At 34.3% G+C, this 21,386-nt stretch overlaps 2 protein-coding genes and 1 long non-coding RNA gene across 7 annotated transcripts in view; 2 read left to right on the top strand and 1 right to left on the bottom strand.

The window, feature by feature from the left end:
- Window positions 1–965: 965 nt before the first annotated feature.
- On the bottom strand, window positions 966–14,990 carry LOC144968739 (serine/threonine-protein phosphatase PP1-gamma catalytic subunit B). Its single transcript, XM_078907375.1, has 7 exons — window positions 14,563–14,990; window positions 12,466–12,597; window positions 11,345–11,575; window positions 9,812–9,916; window positions 9,277–9,500; window positions 8,681–8,815; window positions 966–2,359 (listed from the first exon to the last, which is right to left on the bottom strand). The coding sequence occupies exons 1-7, from the start codon at window positions 14,615–14,617 to the stop codon at window positions 2,255–2,257; spliced, it is 987 nt and encodes a 328-aa protein (XP_078763501.1). The 5' UTR covers window positions 14,618–14,990; the 3' UTR covers window positions 966–2,254.
- On the top strand, window positions 4,741–6,523 carry LOC144968740 (uncharacterized). 3 transcript variants are annotated; one of them, XR_013644638.1, is made up of 3 exons: window positions 4,843–4,965; window positions 5,822–5,994; window positions 6,320–6,523. It is a non-coding gene; the product is annotated as an uncharacterized LOC144968740 (long non-coding RNA). The 3 variants fall into 3 exon arrangements; XR_013644637.1 differs by having other exon boundaries at window positions 4,875–5,010; XR_013644636.1 differs by lacking the exon at window positions 6,320–6,523 and having other exon boundaries at window positions 4,741–5,010; window positions 5,822–5,986.
- The window catches only part of LOC144968738 (uncharacterized), a 36,444-nt gene continuing 30,013 nt past the window's right edge, over window positions 14,956–21,386 (top strand). For 2 of the 3 annotated variants that reach the window (XM_078907373.1, XM_078907374.1), the window contains exon 1: window positions 14,956–15,182. In XM_078907373.1, coding sequence (XP_078763499.1) covers window positions 15,164–15,182 — 19 coding nt within the window. In that variant the 5' untranslated portion in view covers window positions 14,956–15,163. Of the gene's footprint in view, window positions 15,183–21,342 lie in introns of those variants that run through there. The other variant, XM_078907372.1, reaches the window with a different exon arrangement.

Here is a 21,386-nt window from a genome sequence, read left to right as displayed (position 1 = left end):
TTCTCACAAAGACCAAGGCTAAGGGAAATGTATCTTCAGACTCAATACGACTGAAATGAATTGCAATACACAGGAATTAATTCCAGCTTAGGAAAAAACAGTAACAACTTCAGAGCTCAGTGATGAATACTCGATATGTATCCACTATCTTCTACTTTCAATTAGCAGCCCATGTTTTGCTTTTGGTCCGGTAAACATAACCCTCCTTTTTTGCAACATCCCTGCTTGAAGCCTCTTCCAAACTACCCACATCCTCATGGTGTTTGACCATACCAAGTTTGTCACTAAAAATGACTGAAATTGAGAGTGCATAAAATAAAAAATTCAGGCATCAGGCTTTATGGCGCTTCCCAAACATTTAGGTCAAATCAGCGCCAGTAAAATGAACGCCCAACAGATTTGACAAAAAAATTCTAGAATTACAATTAAAGCACCCAAGAAAAGGTAAGAAGACAAAGGGAAATTGGCTCAAATAGGGAGCAGGTGTCAAGAGCATACCATTACCATCAATGTACTTAGTTTGAGATCACCAGCACATGATCCCACAAAGAGGAATACTCACATGTTTACAAGATATGTTCAAAATAAAAAAATAACTGTCAGTACATAACAGGGAGGTGATTTACAAGGAAAAATAAAATATAACTCCCCCCCCCCCCCCCCCCCCCCCCCCTCAAAAAAGTAATAATATACATTTGACTGTTACCCTCTCTACTAAGGTTCCGACAAAACCAAGCAATCCCATTCCAAGACAAAAACAGAAAACAAATATAGGGCAATAGGAGACACAAGCAACCTCCTACCCACCGTGGGTCAGATCAGTTTGTTTCAGAAATAAAGACAGTCTACCTCCAGACAAATTGATCTGATGTCAATTGCCCAAGACTAATATTGGTAGGAAAATGACTTTCATCCATCTGCTATTCTGACTATGGTGATGAGATTGAGTAAAAACAAACACATACTTTGAAAAATTAATGTTTGTTTTAATGATGTAACAATAAGATCTCTAACCAAGTAATATTAAGCCTTCAATTATGAGAGGGGGGAAACCTTTAGGATGTGCCAAATACTCTGACATACTGAAAAGCCAACAAGCCAGTAAGTTACAAAAACAATGAAATTGTCATATGAATGAAATAAAATCTCATTACAATAATTTAAGTTTTTAAAAAAACATTCACACTCAGGTTAGCCATGAAACAGTAAAATCTATCCAATACATTTTTTTCTACAAACATACAGCACAAGATCATAGTACATGGAAATTATATTCATCCACAAAACATTACATTCTCAATATTCTCCTGTACTGTGATCCCACTATATGAATTTAGAAAATCCCCAGTGTTGTTAAAGCCCCCTCTCATCCTAGCGCAATATCAATATGACATATTTGACCATATTGAAAACTGTAACATGACCTAACCTGAAATTTAATCATCACACCACAAATGGACCCAGGATGATGTGTGCATTATATTAAGGTATGATAAAATGTGGATGCTCAACAAGTACACTAAATTTCTCCCTGCTTTTCAAACAATACCAAAAATGAATCTTAAAAACCCACATAAAACGATGAGGCTTATATACATACAAAGCATCAACAAATGAGCAAGACAACTAATCAATGTCGAGCTTTGCAATTTAGCTTTACTTCTTAATTTGGGAGTTACAAATACCACTGATCAATAATGAATTCATGTAAAAATCACTTGGGTGGGTACAAATAATTAGCCACAGTTATATAATTATCACTAAACAAAACCAAAAAAAAAAAGGTGGTGCAGTATATACAATCTCTCACAAATCTCAACATTCAGAATTTCATTATGTACAATGTCAACCACACATACTTATAAGGAAAGTCAGTCAAAACTCAATACTGTTGCACCACAATAATCAATCACACAACGAGTATCTCCACTCAAGCAAAATCATTTTATAGTAATAACCATGGTTACACATTCAACAAATCATCAATTGGCCTTTGAAATCTAAGGACAGATAACAGAAGTGGACAGCGAGATATAGTGTTCAATAAATTACGTATACTGCAGTCATCTATTGTTTTTACGAACATGGTCATCACTGCATCATAACAAAAGAAACACCTTTGAAAATTTTTGGACCCCACCCTCCTCAAGTTCCCAGTAGTCTGAAAAGTACTTACAAACAAGAGTAAGAGAGAGAGAGAGAGAGATCTACAAAGAATAAGAAGAAAGAAATGGTTGGAAGAGGGGGTTGCTTTTCACATCTTGCCCTTAGCTTTTGTGTTTCCCCTCGGTGGAGTAACAGGTCTGCCTGCATTCAAACCCCCATAAGGGAATTTCTTTTTGTCCGCTGGTTTCAAAATCTGAGAAATAAAAAAATAGAACACAAAGGTTAAGACAGAGAGAGAAAATCAGAAAAAACAAAAGGACGATTTTAAAAATTGACAAAAAAACCCCAAAGAAATTGATGCAAAGTAAATTCTTTTGCAAATCCAATAACAGAGGTACCTGAAAAAACAATTGAACTCAGAAAACTCAAGATTATAACTTTTTTCTCCACCAGTCGCTCAAATTTTACAATGTATGAGAGAGCTTAGGGGGAAAGTGTCACGAATCCCGTATTTTGATTGGTCAAACACCTACTGGTTAATTGGTTAGTAGGTATCCTAATGCTTTTCCCACTCCACCTAATATACAAAATAATGTGTGACCTAAAACGTTTATAATCATTTTATATATTTTAGTGAGACCCAATGACTACTCATGGTCCAAATCAATAACAATGAGCAGAGTGATGTCCCCTCCATACAATGCATTCGAGATAGTTTACAGAGTGAATGGTATGCATTTAGGTCTTTGTAACCAGTGTTAAATTTCAACGCATCAAAGCATAACATGCCTTAAACTTTGAAGGATGTATGTATGTACTGTTAAACATTTGATGTGATTCTGCATTTTGCTTCTGGTTTAAAATGGCGTCGTAAATCTTAAGAATCAAAATTGATTTTAAAATTTCATATGACCATAGTAAAATCAACCTAAATCAGAAAAATCCTGATGTCTTCCACCAGAAAGATAAAAATGTAAACAAATTGCCAAATTTTCATAGCAGATATGTAGTCAACACTCATGCACATACAGATATACTTGCTATCTTTTATTTCTAAAGATAGATATTACTGTGTAAATATTCAATGATTTGCCCCTTACTTGAAACAATCTTAAAGGCTCTCAACATTACTAATATCACCTGCAACAAGGAATTACGATTAATGTTTGGCCAAAAAGCCAGAATGCATTTGTTTTAAACTTTACAAAGCAAGCTACAATATCTCTCTGTTATTGCAACCTGGTAATACAGCTTATAAATAATACTCATAAATCATTAATAAATTGGTAACCATATCTAACAAAGGTAAAAAGAGTTAACTAAGTTGGACACCCTTCGGTCATTGTATAAAATCTATCTATGACTAGTGATTACTATAAATATAAAATTATTGAAGAGTAGTTGAAAGAGAAACACGGAGAAGGTAAACACACAGAAGGGGGGGGGGGGGGGGGGGGGGGGGGGGGGGGGAGAGAGAGGGAGGGGGAGAGAGAGAGAGGGAGAGAGAGAGAGAGAGAGAGAGAGAGAGAGAGAGAGAGAGAGCTCTGCCAGAATAGTATATGAATTGATCCTTTTTTTTTACAGTGGAGCTTGGTTATAACGAGAACCTTCGTTCCAAGCATAAATTCTCATTATTCCCAAGCTTTCTTTCCAGGGAAAGAACCAAAAGTTGTATTTTAACCCTTTAAATACATCAATAATCCTTCAAAATAATGTATACAGCACTGGACTTCATATTAAAGAGCTGACATAACTCTACAATCATTGCCTTTCTTCTCCACTTCTTCAATACACAAAAACTTTAGACTCAATAATCAGTTTCTCTGTTGATTTTGAGAATCCATAGTGTTGTCAAGTTGAAATTAGGTATGATGATTGACACTGAAATTGACAACCATAGTAACCGACACGCTATGACGTAAAAAAAAAAAAGGCAGCCGTGATCGTGGTGTGATGCTAATGACCGGTGCAGTTGTGTGCATTGATATGACACTGAACTGGTCCAATATTGAGTAAGATGAGTTATTTCATTTAATTTGGAGGGGTGAACATCGTGGCAAAGTCCGTTATCTGCACATAAATCTGCCGTACCGACAGCCTCACTTTGCATGTGTGTATAATGTTTGTTGATAAATAAACGTGCATTTATGCTTTTCATTTTAGATCAGGTTCCTGTTATTCTCAGTCTCCAAATCACTCTTTCCCACTATAACAAGTCTATATACAATAGAGAAATTATTGCCAGGCTCTCATTTCCATTGCCATTAAGGGGGGACCTGTAGTCATTTTTGGTTTAAAAAAATTTTTTTCGGCCAAATTGGGCTAGTCCACTTTTCAGGTAGTTTAATTATTCTAGAATCCTAAAATATAAAGAAAATTTCATATTTTCAATTAAAAACGTGTTTTTGATGCAGTTTTATAACGTAGGTATCCACGTTTTATTTTCTAAAGGTCTATATTGTCAAATGTTTGGGTCTTGACAACAGCTATTCAAAGCCTATCCACCCGGTCATGGCGCATATCGATGGAAAGCTTAGCCATTTCTTTTTTCAATCTGGCAACATCGACATCATGATTATAAACATGAATTATCACAAGGTCAAATAGTGAATACCATTTATACAATGTCACGAGCTCTCATTGGTTGATTTGAGGTCAGGTCACGGTGCGTCTAAATTTAGTAACAAAACATGATTCCGATCTAAATTTATCCTCGAACGTGGCAATAGTGACCCACAATGCACCACGATAGCGTCAATGGCCGCTCCCTGACTGTCCCTGCCTTTGTTTACAATATTATGAATTCATTCGCTTTTGGACCTCACTCATCGCATTACAAGTTGATTTTGATGAACTTTGGTAATTCTTCACTCTATTCAAGTCACAGAATACTTAGTTTACAAGGTAAGCATAAGAAATACACCACATTTTAATTTATTGCTTATTTTTATAACTAAACATGCCCTGTGAGATTGTGTGTTTGTTCGACTGTGACACACTCGTTGTTATCGCAAGTTAACTTTATTTTATGAAAAATAACAGGGCCAAACAATAATAAAATACTACTCCCCCCCCCCCTCCCAAAAAAAAATCAGCCCTCCATGTCAGGCGATAAAACCTAGACCTGATCAGATGTTTCAAGGTTCGATTCCCAGTCAATATGTTTCCAAATTTGTCAAGATCAAGACTGTCTAGAGGGTTCGTGAAGTTCGTGCGACTCACAAGAAGAAAAGACATTCTCAGTCTCAGGATCAGGACCCTTTTAAAAAAAATACTTTTCATTCAGTTATTGTAATTATCTTTATTTTGGCTGATACTGCATACATCGTCCACACTTTTCAATTTTTTTTCTTTGGAGGGGGATTTATATCGGAAAATTGGGTTTGGAATGTTATGTTCGAGAGATAGTGATATAGAGGGAGAGAAAGAGAGAGTAAATATCTTTGATAGATAATGATAAGGTCTGTAGTGGTAGCAGTTTTAGTAGTGTTTGAAATGTCTAGGATAATGATAATGACAATGTTAGATAATTTTTTTTTCCAAATTATTTATTTTATTATTATTATTATTATTATTATTATTATTATTATTATTATTATTTTATTATTATTATTATTATTGTTGTTGTTGTTGTTTTAAACTTTAGCAATGGCATTGGCATATGTGCCATTTTCACTGCAGTGAATTTAATTTAATTTCTTGTTTTCATCGACAGCTAACATGAAAGAATTCAGTTGACTGTACTGGTGTCCTGACAATAAATAAAGATGCTGGCTCAAGGGCTATTCTGGAAAGGTGTGTTGAGGCCCTCCTGTGGCAAACTGATCAACCAGCAAACCATCATCTGGGCCAGCACAGCAGAGTGTCTGCATGTACTTTTTGACACTGGTTAGTAATGTTTCCAAATCTCCATAGCGCCTTTACATTTTTGATTAATGATCAATAAAATAAATACTCATTTTTCTAAATGAAAATGATAAAACATCATTTGAAATGAATTACTATTGAATATATTAACTTAATAACAGAAAATTGTTTGTCGCCAAGAGTTCTGTTCTGTGGATGTAAAAACAATGAAATTTCAACTGTGTTGGTGTGAATGATGACCATTTTATTTATTGGTCTTTCTTTGACAGATGCATTTTATGTCAATGACTTATAATGTATTTCCAAAAATTGCTAATGAAATATCTTTTTTTTTTTTACCAACCAGAGCAAGATCAACCCTCTTTGTGGAACTATGGTACTAAAAAAGCGGTGGCAAACAAGTGGTGTTGATTTTTCCTGCATTGAGGCGAAAGGAATTTATTTCCAAGGGGTTTGGGAAAGCAAATTGCTTTTTATTCTGAGCTATATCTATTTGCATCATTTAGCTGTTTTATTGTCTAAAATAGAATTGATTTTGCAGTTAAAATTGACTAGATATCTAATTTTATATGACTTGTCTCTCAAGCAGCATTGAAAAATGAGGGTAGCGCGCCATATCATATTTTACGAAATCATATTTCGAGACTTTTTAATATATCTAGAAATCTCTTTATAATCTATTGTATACAGTAAATAATTAGTTTTTGTGATTACAATAATGAATTCATAAGATATAAATCATATTTGACCTCAAAAATATTTTATCTCTGAATACGGAAAAAATTGAATTTTATAGTTTTTTTTTTTTTTTTTAGGGGTATGCGTTAGCGAATCGATTATAAATTTTTTAGACTTAGATTAAATTATAAAGTTTTCTTGTTTTCTTGGCCTATAATGGTCATATTTTGAAAGTTTGATGGATCATTTCTTTTACTTGCCTGCAAAATCAGTTTCAATGTCAAATTATTAAAAAAGTTTGCGCTTTCTCAATTTTCCGATTTATGTCATTTTCTGATTTTCTAGCAATCCTATCTTAGCCATTTTCCTTTAGATCATCTTCAAATTTATTCAGAATCTTTTCTATGATGTCTTTTACATCATGATGGAAGTTTTTGGGGGTAAATTAATATTTAGCAATTTTAAAATTTTTTTAATTCATTTTTTTCTGTCGATACGCGCCAAATTTTCAGGCAAAATCAAATAAAAATTCTAAAAATTTTATTTTCCAGACTATTGATAAATTCTTCCATCACGATATAGCTATTTATGTGAGAAACATTGTGTTTAAATTTGAAAGAAATTTATATGCTAGTTTTTGGTGCATCTATGTTAGAAATTTTAGGGTTTTACGTCTAATTTTAGCCTATAATGCCCCTTAAAAATTTTATTTTAAAAATTCTGAGTTTTTTTTGGGTGTTTAACATCAAATTATACATCATATTATTAGTTTATGAGATTTAATTGATGAATTTTATAAATATAAATCATATTTGATCGCTAAATTAATTTTTTTGTAAAAAACTGATATCATTCAATTTTTCCGCAAATTTTTTCTTAGGGGTATGGGTTAGCGAATCGATCATAATTTTTTTCAGAATTTGATAAATGTACAAAATTTAACTGTTTTCTTGTTCTATATTGAATATACTTTGAAATTTTGATGGATGTTTTCCTGTGCTTGTCTGCAAAATTAACTTTATTATCAAATTAAAGACAAATTTTGCGTTTTCTCAAAACTCCATTTTGCGTCATTTTCTGATTTTCTAACATTCATATCTGGATTATTTTCCATCAGATTGTCTTCAAATTTGGTCAGAATCTTTCTTATAATGTGTTTTGTACCATGACGTAGGGGTTTTGGGGTAAACTAAAATTGAGCAGTTTTATGAATTTTTAAATCGAATTTTTACTGTAATTCCGCGCCAAATTTTCAGCCGAAATCGAAAAAAAATTCTTAAAAATTTATTTTCAGGACTATTGCTAAACCTTTACGTCATGGTATAGCTCTTGTTGTAAGAAACATTGTGTGTAAATTTGGAAGAGATCTATTCGTTGGTTTTGGCTGCATTACTGTAAGAAATTTTGGGATTTTTGGTCTATTTTTAGCCTATTTAGTCTCACTATGTCTAACAAAAATTTTTTTTGGGGCTTTTTTTGGTGTTAATCATCAAATTAGACCTCCTACCACCTTAAAATAACAAGGGAATAGCAATATTAGCATTACAATCAAAAATGGATTTTTGACTACAGGTCCCCCCTTAAACTTAAAGCACCACTGTAGTTAGAAGTATCGATTTTTTAAACAGCCATAAACTAATAAACATCCAACTGTGCCTTCATGCTAAAGCTATTTACAAAAGAAATCTAGACCCAATTGCCTCCTTTCCAGGATCAACTCATTGAAGACCACCCACCACTGGTCTCGGTCACCAGTCTGTCTAGGCTAACATCATGAAAATGAAATATCGCCCAAATTTCGTGAAACTGAGCTCAAGTATCAAAATAAAACAAGACATGACAGTGGTTTTCCCACAACTCAACCACTCAGCGACCTAAGCTTTTATAAGAGGATAATGTTTGATGAGGCAAATCTTCAAAATCCCCAAATCCTGAGGAAGATTATCATCAATAATAATAATTTATATTAAAATAGGGCAACGAGAAACATAGCAACATCTAGGGGAAAAAAGAACCATCAAAAACCAACCTGGAAAGAACACATCAGTGTTTCATCAACGCTCATCATGGCCCCTGCATTATCAAATTCTCCACAGTAATTTGGAGCAGAAAATAATGTCACCAACTGTCTTTTTGCAAAGAATTCATAGCCATCTTCAACAACCTGTTAAAATTAATTTTAATAATTATATATCATAGCCAAAAATTAGATTATGATCTTAAACAAATGTAAACCTCTTGCAAAATAGAAACATTCAGAAAATGTCCCTTAAACTTCTACAAAAAAGTTTGAATTTGAAGATAAAATGTGAAAGTCACCCACCACATCTCAACCCTACGACCAAACACAAAATAAAAATAATAAATCAGCCATTTTAAACAAAATCATTAAAAGTATACCATCATGTAAAAACAAATACAATTTTAAAATTTCTCCCTGTAACTGCCCAACACTAAAAAGTAATTTTAAATCAATAAATATTCTTAGATTTAGAAATGAACCCAATATTCCGTACTATGTTAACATAGCAGGAAACCCCCAAACATAACACCAAAAACCAATTGAAAAAAAAAAAAAAAGCCTTGATCTTATAAGACACTCAATAACCCTATATGTTCACTGACCTGGTGAGCACGGCAAATGAGATCCAAGTCATGTTTATGCAAGAACTTTGCTACAACTTCCGCTCCAAAGGTGAAAGACACACCACGATCATTTTCTCCCCAACCCATTGTTTCTTTGTCTGGATCTGACCATAGAAGATCACACAGTAGACCCTGGTCTGGTACATCTGTTGGGCGCATGATTCTTCTGATTTGTTCCATTGACTGCAAATCAGGACTTAGACCTGAATTGAAACAATTTAAAAACAAATTTAAACAGTGAAGCACAGTATCTCGTAAAAAGAGGCTGTGGTTTTGGTAAGGTCTCACTATGCTGTGTAACGTTATGTGTGCCTCGTCTTAATCTACTTTGCATGAGCTATAAGGGTTTGTCATACCAATATCATATTGATATTCTCAGGTTTAAAAAAAAAAAACGACTTATAACACGCAAAGGACAAGTTCATATTTCTGTATTAAGGTCGATGATGACAATTTAGGATGTTAAAATTTAACTATTGGTACCATACTACATTTCAAATTAATTGACACATACCTCCATGACAGCAGAAAATTTTTTCATCAATGATGGCAGCAATAGGTAGACAGTTAAAACAATCTGTAAATGTCTTCCACAATTTGATATTGTACCGTCGCTTGCCTGTGGATTAAATTTTAAAAATTGAAATGAAGATCTATCATTAATGTGTTGAAAAACCAAACTTTTAAACATACCAAGGGTGAAAAATACTTTAGTAATATCAAAGGCACAACCTCTCAAAATGTAAAGGATGAACTAATGGTACAAAAGAATTAAGAAAATATTTTTTTATATCACTGGTGGGAGCAAACAAAAATAAAAGAGTATAGGGAATGATCTCCAGTAATATTTCTTTGAAAATTCAATATGGTTTCATGGCAGTGAACAATGTTTCATAAATTGATCGATACGTCAGAAGCATGTGCCAGAACCATTATAGATATTCAATCTTCTATCTAAATATCTAAACAACTGCATTGAGTATATCTTGCCATTAAGATTCTTTAACTTAACCTATTTATTTCCATTAATTTATAAAGAAAAAAGAAAGTAATGTTCACTTTGTCAGTAATCTTTAAGAGCTTCAAAGAGAGGAGTTAAAATTTTAAAAATGTGCTCCTGTCATATGATGACAATTATATTTTCAATAGATTTTAAGACAATAAGGGGATCCTGATATCTTGGTAGAGCACCGACCTCATAACAAATAGGTCCAACATTGAACTCAAATGCAGAAGAGGTATTTCCTCACCAGCCTGTTGGTATTTGGTGAGAGAAAGTACTTTGCAAGAGACAAACTTCCCATCAAAAGAGTAACTAACAAAATTTTGCTTCTACTTGTTAAATGCTGCAGAAAGCAGGATAAACTTTGGTTCTATAGATTTTTTTTTGCTGTGGGGACACCTTTTTCCCACCTCTTATTTCTTCATCATGGTAGTCTTTATGAATGGGACAGAGGACCAATCTAAATATATAGAATATATTTTAAAAGACACACGCATGAAGAATTACACCATTCCTGGAGACATACTGTCACAGATGAATAAAAACAATGAATCAATAATTTAAGCACTGATGACATAATGGCATGTTTTGGAGTACAGCATCAGACACAGTTCAGTACAAAATATATGAGCTTTTCCCAGATTTATTTTTTTTTTAAAGTGCAAATGAAAAAAATGTTATTCTATTACAGATATAAAAGACAAAATAATTTTGTATTCTTAATTACAAATATAAAAGAATTTTTTTTTAAAAACTCAGTTATACGAATTTCATGAGTTTTAGGAAAATATAACTCTAGCAATTCAGAACTAGTTAGCATTTTCTTAAACCTGGATTGCCAATTCAGGAGGCAAAAATTTACTGAACTTTCACGCAAACACATTGATATCCCCCTTTCTGAGTGCTGAACTTCAATAAAAAGACATTATTTAGCAGATGATTGGAAATTATACTGAGGGTCTATAGCATACTGAATTCCGTAAATAAACTTTGCAATACATTAGTTAAGATGTCAAATATGAAATACAAGTACTTGGAACCTACATTCATCATAGAATCCATATATTCTGTTGATACTTGCACATTCGTGATTGCCTCTCAGTAAAAAAAAGTTCTCTGGGTACTTGATCTTGTAGGCGAGGAGAAGACAAATGGTTTCCAAGGACTGTTTGCCACGATCGACATAATCACCCAGGAAAAGGTAATTGGACTCTGGAGGGAAACCGCCATATTCGAAAAGTCGCAAAAGATCATAGTACTGACCATGGATGTCACCTGGAGAAAAAGAACAAAAATTATAATTTTTACAATAGGCAAATAAGGAAAGACTAGTTTAGGTATACAGACACTTGATAATTGATGAAAGTAAGGCTTCAAAAATGATGAAACATCTTTATTGAAAAAAAATGTTAAGTGTTAGCAATAACATGATTCATGCACTCCTTCAAAGCTAGGACAAAACAGGACAAGAGTTCAGTCCTGCAGAAGTATTCAGAGGTAAATAGGCTGTGGCTATCTTCACACAGTTTTGAAGTCTTGTGGACAAGATGAAGCAAATCCATTGCCTTTTGAATTGCATTGGCTTCAGCCCATGAATACGTAGAATGCAAAGCATTTTCAGTGAATTTTGTGCTATTTTTGTTTGTTTGTTTGTTGCTTTAGGTCTCTTCCAACACAATTGAGGTTATATGAGAGACCGCTGAAACAAAAAACAAGCAATCTAACAAAAATAGTACAAATGTAAATCAAAATCATAACCTAAAGATATCATAAGCTAAATTATAAATAACCAAGAACAAACAGGCAGAAGATTTACTGAAAAAAAAATATCCCCTGTCAAAAATACAATCACAAACCAAAGAAGCAGGATAGAGAAGAGTAAAGAGAAGAAGAAACGACATCACTATCGGATCGTATACCCATGCGAACATCATAGGTATATGATTCAAGGGTGATGCTCCCATCCAACCACCCGCAATTTTGTGCTATATAAAAGCTCACAATTTTAAAATATATCTGGCAAAGGAAAAGGTGATGTGGAAAGGCATTGGGCATCCTACCACATGTCATTATCCTAAGACTAATATGGTAATGGTATTGTTTACAATATTTTTTTATTTTTTTTTCGGAAAAAGGGATTGTTGACGATAATGCAATTGACTTACCACATATTTTTAAAGGAGCCTCTAACTCTAGGAGAATGGGCTGACTTAGAAAAATTTCTCTTGATTTGAGGCAAAGTCCCCTTATTTCAGATTCTGTCAGCTGAACATTCTTGCCTGGTCTTGAACCACGAACTGAAAATGAAAATGACAAAGTAATCATGGAAATGACAAGAATCAACACAATCAGCCATCTTATTGAGACATCTACCAAAATGTCCAGCCTCTAATTTGTTCAACCAATTAGAAAACTTTGTAGGTGATAACATTACTACCATAGCTGATTTCTATATGATAACATGCAATTGTTATAGTTGCAGCCATGTTGTACACAAATTAGTATTCTAGCTGTTGTAGTTTAGATCATCATGACAAATAATGCTATGTTGTGGTTTGTGTTAGTGATAGTAATACTAATGCCAATATGTTGATGTGATGTGAACGTGTAGCAGTAGTGTTAGTCCTTGGAGCCATTAGGCACATCGAGCCAAATGTATCATTTCAATAACTTGACCAGACAATATGAATTGCTCATTACCTTCTGGATAGGGCACTAGCCTATCACAAGGCCATCATGGGTAATGTACACACCCTTCAAAGACACCCAGAACCTGCTATTAAGTTCATCTCACTGTCACACACAATACATCGGATCAAACTCAACTCAGTCACTTTGTGGTTAAGTAGTCGTAGTGTAGTGTGTATGCGCGTGGGAGTGAGTAGGGAATAGAGGTTAATGTTATAGTGAGGGATGGTGGATAAATACAATTGATCACATTAGGCAGACGGGTTGGTGGCGAAGGGGAGAGGCTGTGCCTGTGCGAAGTGTGTGATGGGCAAGTGCCCTGTCTCTAGTGTGTTATGGTGAGGGATGGTCGATAAATACAATTGATCACATTATGTAACAACTCTTTGTAAGAGTTACAGATGATGATATGGGAACCGTGTTCAGTCATTGGCAAACTTTTTCTTCGGTTATTCTACAATTTCTTTTCGGTTTAATGAGTTTATCGTGGTGGCTTTCAGTTGATTAACAGAGACAAAGTGAGGATTTAAATGACAACATTTTGATTTCCTTGCCGTTTATGATGGTGTTTTTAAGGTATAAAAATAAATTGAATAACTCTGCTTCTATAACCTGGAGACAAAAATTCAAACGGTTTTAGTGTTATATTATAAAATTATTAAATGGGATATTGAAATACACTTTTACTGATACTGCATTAGTTTAGTAAGTCATGAGTCATCATAGTAAAGCGAAACGAGATTTTAAACTGTCATTTGAAAACTGAATTTTCATTTATTTACCAGGAAGTTTCCTATTGAAGTTGGAGGCCAGTGTCTTCCACCCAAATTATAAACTGACACAATGACATTGATTTCTAATTGTTTTCAAACTGCTTTGTCGGACACGATCCTGAGTGATCCTGATTTGAATGCGAGTTGTGGAAAATCCGAAACCTGGCCTGGCCTAGTGGAAGAATCAATCATGGCAATGACCAGAAGCCAGCTCGATATTTACCAATATCAATCAACGGCTTATCAACATTTTCAGAAATTGCCAATGAGACTAAGGGAATATTTAGAACAGCCCTGTTCAAATCAAAAGACAGCAAAATCATCCTCTGCCTCTACTTCCTCAAACTCAAATTCAAAGTTCTCACCACCAGGCCCAGGCCACCAGTCACAGCGAGAGATGTACGGAGAAAAGAGAATCACTGTGGAGACCGTAACACAGAATAGCTATATCAATGTCACATTCATTAGTATCAGTACATATAGTCTGGTTGCTTGGGATTTGTTTAGACCCGGGAACTCATTGACAATGAATGGAATGGGTTGGTCAGATTTTGATTTGATTTGGGCGGTGGCGAAACTGTTTATAAACAAAACATCGAACTAAATACCAAAAGCATGCATTACATTTTAAAAATAAAGAACACACAATAAAGTTATACTTCGTTCCTTCACCTTCGAAATGACATTGAACGTCGGTTTGTTCTACAGCAAAACACTAGACAAGAAAAGAGAATTTGTCGACCCTTTCGAAAAAGGAACTTGCTAGAGGGGACTTTGGGGGATACACTTTCATAAACTTACCTTCCAATAGGCGAGCTATTATACTGTCTATATTCAATTTATCCTGATCTGCCATTACACCAATCCCCTGTTAATTGATTCGTGCCACCAACAATCACAATAATTTCCCCAGCGAACCGATGATTTGAGATAAAATTCGTAGTATTTTAGAAACAAACTCTTCCCAATATGGCGGCCCCGTAACGAAGGGCGGATTAATATATTAATGAAATAAAGACGAAAAACATCTTTTGATTTTGTATAAAATAAAAGTCAAAATTTCTTTTAAAAACAGTTCCTTTATATTTAAAGACAATATAAAACAAAGTGTGCCAATATCATTCACTCATTACTTTTAGAAGATATCAGAAAAGTGGAAAATAAGTGAACTATTTTACTAAAGATAAAGACTTCACCGGAAGATGATTTTCCCCCTTCAAGTTCACCACAATGGTGAACCCTATATTTCGCCAATTGCATGATTGAGTATTTTGTCAAATTCTATCTCAATTTTACGATTTACGAGTTATTCATAGTATGTCACATAGATTATGAATATGCCAAATGGATTAGTTCGCATTAAGTGTGCTTATACTTCATATTTCAATAGAATGCGAAAGAGATGGTGATCAAAAGAAAGGGTAAGTGATGGCCGCCATGTTGTTTACTGTAGAAACCATTTAGGCCATAAAATCGAGTCATATATGATCAAATTGCCTTATGTGTTTATTTAGTAAAAAGGGTAGAAGACAGGTGATATCTTAAGAATGGTTGGTACCGAATGGCTTAATAGTTTAATCATATCGCAATGCAGCATGTTTCAACTCTACTTACTCAAAATACACAATTTTTAGCATCTCTACTATCTGTTACCATGGAAACGTTGATAGCTTGCTGAACCCATTTGCTTTTATTGTGTTGTTTGCATCGATTTGCTTCATTTAAACTGCCGGTAGATAATCTGCCAATATATCTGCTCATCATCTCATAAGTCCAAATCCTTTATTCGTTCGAGAAGGGGAAAGCAAGAATCACAGTCAATACGTATTTATCGTCGTTTTTTTTTTTCTAAATCTGGATACCTGGATTGGATACATCTGTACAGCGCTTTTAGACTTGGTGTAGTCTCCTTCGCTCCTCCTCATCTATTAATGATTGGACCAATTTTTATAATTGAACTTATTTCCTAGGATGTTGCTCTGCTTTGAATTTATTCAATTTTTTTGCTGATACTGTGGTTTCTTGCAGTTTATTCCAGTTATTTACAATTCTAGATGAAAAAAAGTTCCTTCTTTCATTTGTTTTAAAACGTTCTTTTTCCAGTTTCTTGCTGTTTCCTCGTGTCTGAATGTTCTTGTTTGGTTTAAGAAATCCTGCCTCTACCCTGTCTATTCCCTTTACTATTTTATATGTTTGGATCATATCTCCTCTTCTTCTCCTGTAATCTAAGGTCGGGAGATTTAATTCTTTCAATCTCTCACAGTAGGTTTTGTCTTTCAGGTGTGTGATAAGTTTTGTTGCTCTCCTTTGCACTCTTTCCAAACAGTCTTTGTCTCCCTCAAACTTCGGATACCATATGCAGTTGGCATATTCCAGCTTTGATCTAACTATAGTCTTGTAGATGGTAGTCATGTGTTTTGTTTTCAGATTTTGAAATTTCTTTTCACTATTCCGAGTGTTTTACCAGCCTTAGATTGAACATTTTGAATTTGCTTCTTGAAGTTTAGCTTCCTATCAATAAATACTCCTAGGTCTTTTTCCCCATTGGATTTCTGCAGGGGTTTTTCTTTCATTATATAGTTTGCTTCTCTGTTGTTTTTTCCTAGGTGAAGAACTGCACATTTATCTACATTGAACTCCATCTGTCATATTTCGGACCATTCTTCAAGCTTTTTCAAATCTTGTTGTAAGGTGTTTCTTTCCTCTTCTGTATTAGCTACTCCATAGAGCTTAGTATCATCGGCAAAGATTTTACATTTAGATGATAGATTGTCTGGCAAGTCGTTGATATAAATCAGGAAGAGAACTGGTCCCAGTACACTTCCTTGTGGAACTCCACTTGTTACCAGTCTCTCCGCTGATGCTGTTCCATTCACTATCACTTTTTGTCTTCTATCTTTGAGGAAATCTCGGACCCATTTGACTGTCTGATCATTAATTTGATACTGTTCCAATTTCCTGATTAGGCGCCAGTGTGGAACTTTGTCAAATGCCTTTCTGAAGTCGAGGTATATGACATCTAAATTGTTGCCTAATTCCAGGTCTCTCGTCCAGTCATCCATTGTTTCAAGTAGGTTTGTTACTGTAGACCTTCCCGCCATGAAACCATGTTGATCTTTGCTGAATAGTTTGTTCTTGGTCATATGATCAACTATTTCTTCTCTAATCAGCTGTTCCATGAGCTTGCAGACGACAGATGTCAGGCTCACTGGTCTGTAGTTTTCTGGATTTTTTCTGTCTCCCTTCTTGAATATGGCTGTGACGTTAGCTTCTTTCCATTCCCTTGGTAGTCTTCCTTCTTTCATCGACTGGTTAAATATCTTGGTTAGGGGTTCTACTAGCTGCTCTGCTAAGTTTTTTAGAATGTAAGGATAAAGTTTGCCAGGTCCAGGTGATTTACTCTCCTTTAGGTTATTTAGTCTCTTCATTACTCTCTCTTCAGTAATCGGCCATTGTGTAGTATCTATATTACTTCTTTTAGCAATATCTGGCAAGTTTTTCTGGTTCTCCACTGTAAAGACACTTGCAAAGAAGAGATTTAGCACCTCTGCCTGGTCTTCATCTTCAGATGCCCAAGTGCCATCTTCTTTTTTTATGTCACAGGTTCCCTGTCTTGTCTTCATTTTACTGTTTACATAACCCCAGAATACCTTAGGATTTTCTTTCGTTTCCTCTGCTATATTGTTCTCATACTTTTGATGTGCTTGTCGGACTATTTTAGTAGTTGCGTTTCTCACTCTTTTGTATTTGTCCCAATCCTCTTCCTTTTTGCTTCTAGAGTATCTTCTATTTACTGCCTTCTTCTTCCGTAATGCCTCTCTCACTTCCTGCGTAATCCAAGGTTGATTTCTTCTCCCAACCCGGTTCCCTCTGCTTTTCGGGATGTTTTTCTCGAAGCATTGGTTAAGTACTCTGGTAAATCTACTCCAGTTGTTTCCTATGGTGTCCTCGATTAGTATTTCTTCCCATTTGATATGCCCCAGTTCCTCTTTCATACTCTCTAGATCAGCCTTCCTATATCTGAGTGTCAGTTTTTCATCTACAGTCTCTGATGTTGCCCTCAGTTTTAGGAATATGGTCGCATGGTTGCTTTTTCCCAGTGGGTGACTCAGGTCGATAATGTCATTTTCTTCCTCCAGCAATATCAAGTCCAATACGTTGGGCTTCTGGTTTTTTCTCTGTCTTGTGGGTTCTTTTATTATCTGTTGTAGATAGCAATCTTCAATGGTTTCTATGAAACTTTCCTCCAGGCTTCCCTCTTTTGGTTCGTCCATCCCTTTCCACTCCAGTTCCGGCATGTTGAAGTCTCCCATAATAATGATCTCTGAATGCTTTTTTTTTGTGACGCTCTCCTTATCATCTCCAACATTCTCTAATTATTTTCTCCTGTACTATTTGGGCTCCTATAAATCACTCCTACTAGTATCTGACTTTGTCCAGTTACTCCAATCGAGCACCAAGCGCTCTCCCTAAAGTTGTGATCTGCGAGTTCCTCTATGGGGTTAACCTTGAGGTTCTCCCTCACCAATAGGTATACTCCTCTGCCGGAAGTTTCAAAATCTCTGCTAGCTATTATAGTGTATCCCTCAATACCTAACTCTGCTATGGTTGGGTGTGTTGTTGCATTCTTTGGCTTAGCTTCTGTTATTGCTATCACATCTGGATCTTCTTCTTCTGCCATAGCCTTTAACTCCTCTCTCTTATTCATCACATTGTCTGCGTTTGTGTACATGAACTTCAGAGTTTTTTTCATATTCACTTGCTGCCCCTCCTTATCATTTACCAGTACTTCTCTTTCTTGAATTTTCTTGTTGTGTTCGAATCCTTGCTCAGAAACATTTTGGGCAATTGGACTGACACGTTTCCCATATAGTCATTCCTCGTCCCAGTCCCAGTCATTTCCTCCAACATCGCTGTCTCTCTTTCTTACTTGTTCTCTGTTCCCTGAAGATGACCCTTTTCCTATAAATGACCTGTTTTTTAAAATTTATTTATTTTTGTTTAATCGTCGTTGCCGACCTGCAAATAAGCACGTCTGTTGTAGTCCAGTCTGATACTGATTTTCAAATTGCAAATCAATGATTCATTTAACCAAAGTAAATAGGACTTAAAATCAGTATATCATACGATACCATAGTTGAGGATCTTCGTCGAAAATGAATCTAAGCTGACTGCTGTTTGAGAAGGATTTTCTTTTCAGTATGTAATCACAGGAAGAAATGTATTATGGTCATTGAGGAGAACTATTTAACACCTTGCAACATCGTGTGTTTATGATATTAAGCATGTTATTCTTAATTCAATCATTTTTAATGTATCTTTTTGCATTCTCAATTTTGAATTTTTTAAAAGGCAAATAATTTTGTCAAGACTACAACTTTCGGAATAAAATAACAACAGAAAAATAAAACTGCAACATCATCAAAAGTTGTTTTAACATAAATAAAACATAAACAACGGTTTTAAGAATAGAAGCTAACCATAAAGATCTCAAACGAAAACCTAAAAGAAGTAAAGACTTTCTCTTATCTTGGCAGTTTAGCAAACACATAATTGAGGTACGGACAAAGATGTTGCATCAATAATTGGTCATGTTCTGAAGAAAATTTGAAAATTCTAATACCGATGTAAATTCTGTGTCACTGTATTGAGCAGAAACATGGAGGACAACAAAAGGTATCACCAGCAAATTACAGACTTGTATAAACAAATGGCAAAGGATGATTTTGATTTGGGCATCAATTGGATGGTTAAAGTCATGAATGAAGGAAGATCTGTGGGAAGCGGCCAGCCAGCAACCTACAAATCAGAAAGAGGGAGTGATGGTGGATGGGCTACACACTCAGAAAACCGGACTGCAAAATCACAAATCAAGCTCAAACCTGGAATCCCTAAGGAGGGAGAAGACCAGAGAGGTCAAGGAATAGTTTACAACAGAGCACAATGGAGGAAACAAATAGCAGTGAACACACATGGAAGCAAGGTGAGAAGACAGCCCAAGGAAGAATCAAATGATGCTGCATCATTATGCTCTGATTTGAGTTAAGGGCATAAGTCAAGTTAATCACACCTTTTGATGGAACAAACCTGCCTAAATAGATGTGATTCACACTGAAAGAAAGCTTGATTTCAGCGTTTTAAAATCTTCACTTCCCTGTAGGCTGATATTAGACTATCTAAACAAAAAAGGCAATGCACTGTGCTATCTGTGAGTGATCAACTCACTTGAGGTCAATTTTGGGCAGGTGTGCCATTTTGGATTTTGTTTTTTCATTCTTTATTATTATTAGATTTCTAATTTAGTCAACAGCTTCAGAGAGAACTATGGCAATTCACTGGTATCATGAGAAGGGGACATTTAGTTACAGCGTGACAGGAAGACTAATAATAATAATAATAATAATAATAATAATAATAATAATAATAATAATAATAAGTAAGTATTATTATTATTATTATTATTATTATAATAATAATAAAATGATGATGGTGATATATCAATTTCTTTGGCGCATACTCACCGCTTTAAGATGGTTTTGAAGTAAAATTTTCAAAGTGTACCCCTGTTGGATATTATTCTTTCTTTGATTTGTTTCAGATTGATTCAGACCCGATCTCAAGAATAATGTGTCAATACACTTTCCTTGACAGCAAGGGGCTAATAATAATAATAATAATAATAATAATAATATAATAATAATATAATAATAATATAATAATAATTAATAATAATAATAATAATGATGATGATGATGATGATGATGATGATGATGATGATGTCAATCTATCCTTATAAAAAAAAAGATTTGGAGGTCAAAATTGTTCCGTACAGTAGAGCCTATAAATTTTTGCCAACGAGCACAGATTTACTGGCAAATCCAAAAATTATAAAACGATTTTTTACAGATTGATAAACAAGCAACTTGCAAACCTTTTTTTTTTTTTTTTTTTTAAGATTAAGGGTAATTCTATCACCCATTGACTCAAATGATTATTTAGAAAATCTGCTGAGGAATAATGATCAGGCTTTTGATATTTGGTATCGCCATCTGGCTAATAATAATGATAATAATAATTGTAATATTAATAATAATAATAATAATTATTATTATTATTATTATTTATTTTTATTATTATTATTATTATTATTATTATTATTATTATTATTATTATTATTATTATTATTATTATTATTATTATTATAATAATAATTACATTTAGATCCTTATCCAAACAGAGGGACTAAACGTTTTACATACCGCCCCCCCACCCTTTTTTTTTTTTTCAGGCACACAAACACACACTCAGAATGTCGTATTTACAGAAAAAATGTAAACTATGTAAAGATTATTATTTACAGTGTACATACTTTAAATTTATATTTGAAAGAGTCTGTTTGATTCCATCAGCTCTTTTGGGAAAATATTACAAGTTCACAGACCAAAACAACAGATTACCATCCCATCACGGCAGTGATAAACAAAGATTGTAGCTTTATGAAATGCTTGGAGCACATTTGGAGAATAAATACAATTACTTAAATTTTGAAAAGCTGAAAGTTCCCATTTCCTATCTTTTAAATTCTAATTTCAATTTTCAGGGTCCAATTCATTCTTTTTCTTTTT

This window comes from Berghia stephanieae, chromosome 3, assembly GCF_034508935.2.
Source record: "Berghia stephanieae isolate SIO BIC M18660-M18661 chromosome 3, UCSD_Bste_1.3, whole genome shotgun sequence".
NCBI lineage: Eukaryota > Metazoa > Mollusca > Gastropoda > Nudibranchia > Aeolidiidae > Berghia > Berghia stephanieae.
This window is presented reverse-complemented; position numbering and strand designations above follow the sequence as displayed.

What these genes read in the sequence shown, in the direction of transcription:
- LOC144968739 (XM_078907375.1), bottom strand. Translation starts at nt 14,617, where the DNA reads ATGGCAGATCAGGATAAATTGAATATAGACAGTATAATAGCTCGCCTA. An exon ending in AATAGCTCGCCTATTGGAAG is followed by an intron (nt 12,598 to 14,562) that starts GTAAGTTTATGA and finishes TTTCATTTTCAG; the next exon opens with TTCGTGGTTCAAGACCAGGC. An exon ending in AATTTTCTGCTGTCATGGAG is followed by an intron (nt 9,501 to 9,811) that starts GTATGTGTCAAT and finishes GTTTCAATTCAG; the next exon opens with GTCTAAGTCCTGATTTGCAG.